At 51.5% G+C, this 3,384-nt stretch overlaps 1 protein-coding gene across 1 annotated transcript in view; it reads right to left on the reverse strand.

The window, feature by feature from the left end:
- Positions 1–2,030: 2,030 nt before the first annotated feature.
- Positions 2,031–3,384, reverse strand: part of MTMR3 (myotubularin related protein 3) — a 76,793-nt gene continuing 75,439 nt past the window's right edge. Inside the window, exon 21 of the mRNA XM_009697742.1 lies at positions 2,031–2,209. Within this exon, the coding sequence (XP_009696044.1) occupies positions 2,038–2,209 (172 nt within the window). The 3' untranslated portion in view covers positions 2,031–2,037. The remainder of the gene's footprint in view (positions 2,210–3,384) is intronic.

Consider the following 3,384-nt stretch of genomic DNA (forward strand, 5'->3'; position numbering starts at 1 on the left):
GTCGTTAGCAACTGCAGAACCTCAGGCTGATTTCTGGCTGCCCGGTCGCACCCCAACCCCACACACCGTCAGCGTGCAGCACCATGCCACGTCCCCTACGGTCAAACCCCCAGGCACCCCCCGCGGGAGAGCCCGAGACGGGAGCTGCGCAGTGCCCCTTCCCGCTCCAGCTCCCTCCGCTCCACACGAACAGCAACACCTACGCTTCTAGTCCCGATACTCGCTGCCCTGGTTTAGGACCCGATACTTCTGGATACAACTCCCCCAGAGAACCCATCTTTATCTGTGCGTTTCCCTCCCGATGGTTTCAAGACCCGTACCGGGGGAGATCCCAAGATGCTTCATTACCAGACCCCCTTCCCCTAAGGACGCAGGCTGCAATGCTAAACCAGCCTCCTGGACATTCGTTTTTGTCTTGTGAATCTTCAGCTTACGCCGCAGCAGCGTAACGATCCTTGCAAAGGGTGTGGGAAGTTCAACATCAAAAATAAAATACCTTGACATCTCCCCATCAGACCTAACAAACACTCGGAGATGGTTTTCTCTGTGTGATACTTGCTTTGGATTATGCGATTCTGACATTCCAGAGAAGGGGAGCATCCCTTTCCCAAGGTTTCTTAGATTTTGAGCTTTTGTATCTAGAACTCTCCAATACTCCAGCAGGATTCTTGAGAATATCACAAGAGAAGTTGGAACTCTGTCTAGGCAATACGCCGTGAAGCAGGATCTACATTTCTTCCTTGCCAAATTGCACTACGCAGGCTCTATCAAAAGGAAAAGGGGATGAGTTCCTTTAAAAACATCCATTCAAGAGATTCACACTTTAACGAGGTGACTTTAAAAGCGACTCAGATTGGGACAGAAGGAAGAAAGGGAATCCATGATGTACTTTGGGTCTTTATAAAACCCTCAGGCAGGCTTTTCCTATCTGGAGTACACGGAATACAGACTGGAAGAGGAGGGGACATGCCAGGAGTATCACAAGCACCAGTGCACTCCTCCCGGACCGAGCCAGGGAGAGCACCAGCCCATCGCAGGGCTCCTTCCTCCATCTGGACAGTCTCCTTAAAGTGCGAGTCGGAACAACAGTGCGACGGCTTGTTTGTGTGAACCACGACAAGCGCACTGCTCCAAAAGCGGCTTCACATCGAGTAAACCATCCTACAGATGGGGCAAGGACAGAAGTCGAAGGTCTTCTACTTTCCCACTCCGTTTTAAATAATGAATTGCATTTACAGAAATTCAGAGAGAGGCGCCAGGGTAAAACCCACCTTGGCTCGGCAGCCTGCTCCATCCCCTTCTCGCCTCTCGCGAAGAAGCACGTTCCTTAGCCAGCACCGTCCAGGCGTTTCCGAGTCACAGCGGCAGGGCCGATGGCAACACCACACACCGATTGTGCGCGCAAGTACAGAGCCGCTGAGCGTGGAAATCTGCGACTGATTCCCCCTTCACGCAGCAAGGATAACTAAGCCCACTCTAAGAACAGAGAGGGAGAGTGCTCTCTTGGGAAAGAGATTCCCATTTCTTCTAGCAGCAACAGGTTCCCAAACAGCAGTTTCTTGTTTGGAAGTGACAGGAGTGATTGAAAGCACTAGCACTGACACTACGTGTATTCACGCTTTGCACGCTGGCTGGACTGATTCCCCGCTTCTCCTTTCCTCCTGAAAATCATCTGTCTGCAACAGGTCAGCAGTGGGACAGCTAAATGCAAAAGGGAAATCTGGTTCTGGCGCCAGCTCCCTTCCCACCTCCACAATCTTCCAGCAAACAAACACATATATATTATTATATATACACGCACACGCGTAGACACACACACACAGATAGGACAGAAAGGAAAGGGGGAATAGCTGGAAAAGGAGAATCCCACAATCCAGCGGTACGTCCTCGAGGTCTGTCTCGCTGAGCAGTGTTCCATGCCCCAACCTCCAAAGTGCATGGCTCTCGCATCCTCCCAGCCTCAGCCCACCCAGAATCCGCGTGTCTGTCGGGGAAGAGTCGGCACGGCTGCTCCCCTGCTGCTTTGAGGCTGGAACTTTAATTTGACGTGGCAGTGATGGGTTTATCCAGTTCGAGATCAAGGCTGGAACTGCTTGGGTGCAAGCTGCTGTAGCACGATTTGCAGACTCTGCTGGGTTCAAAGAGCTGCTGACTGGGAACGGGCACCTTCTGGTTACAGCAACTGGAGCAGAACACATTTCCACAATTCCTTGCATCAGGAAGAGAGGAGAAATGAAAAAAAATAAAATATTAGAAGCAGTTTGACAAAGTTACCCAAGTTCTAAAATTACACTATTCACAGCGTGGTGACGGGGTCTGCCCTGGAGACTGCAGTTGCTTCTCCCCAAGTACCAGGACACGTACAGAATTACAGCTCACTAAATGTCTCTGCAGTGACGGCTCTTCGGTACGATGCTGCCTCGTGTCAGACTGGAGAGAACGCACCCCTCCACGAAACAGGAGTGAGCTCTGCCCCACGTCCTGCAGAGGAGCCCAGGCATTGTGCTTCTCACCACTGCTACCTTGGGGGCACACAGCCAAGAGAGGGGCTAAAGCAGAGCAACGAAGGGGCCTCCCTCCGTAAGGATGTGGGGAAGGCGGTGTTCAGGCCCCTGCTCACATCCCTGATCCAGTTTTGTGTTAGGGACAGACTGGATACTGCAGTCCTGGGAAGGGGTGGGAGCCTCTGCTCCTCTACTCTCCTAAAACCATGTGCTGGTAAGTACCAGAAGAGATGTTTTCTTCCGTGTCTTTCAAGTGCACTGCTGGGAAGTTTAAGCATGGGACAGATGAAAAAATTAACCCCCATTTTGGTTGATGCGATCCTCCCATTACCCCAACAGTGCCGTCCCTTTTGCAGCGTTCCCGGCAGTCCCACACGTCTGCATAAAGTAAACGGAGTCAACAAGGATCATGCAAAGCCACGAGACAGGCAGCCAGGTATTTCATGAAAATGACAGCAACGCTGCGGCAGGGTGAGCAGCCGCATACGCATTCTTGTCAGATGTCAGCTGGTGGAGGCACGCTGGTGCATGCACCTCACAGGAGGCGGGGATAAAAGTTAAATCTTGAAAATAATTACCTTCTCTTCTTGCAGCCCCCCCCTCAAAACCTGCTGCTGCTCAAGCTAGCCTGGTGTGCCCTGTCCTCCAAACCCCTCAATTCTTATACGGAGCTCGGAACAGCACTGCAGGGACCTGAATTTTGCAAGTTTACCTCAATGCCTGATGTCCTTTTCATTAACTCTTTGGCATCAGGATTTTGTGCTAGAAAAGATTTGCTGCTGCCAAGAGACTGACAGAGAATTCTGCCTACACCCAGCAGCTTTGATTCATCCTTCATTACCAAGAGACAAGATTTCCAGATGCTGCCCATTGACAGGGA

This window comes from Cariama cristata, unplaced genomic scaffold (genome assembly GCF_000690535.1).
Source record: "Cariama cristata isolate BGI_N322 unplaced genomic scaffold, ASM69053v1 scaffold6443, whole genome shotgun sequence".
NCBI classification, from domain to species: domain Eukaryota; kingdom Metazoa; phylum Chordata; class Aves; order Cariamiformes; family Cariamidae; genus Cariama; species Cariama cristata.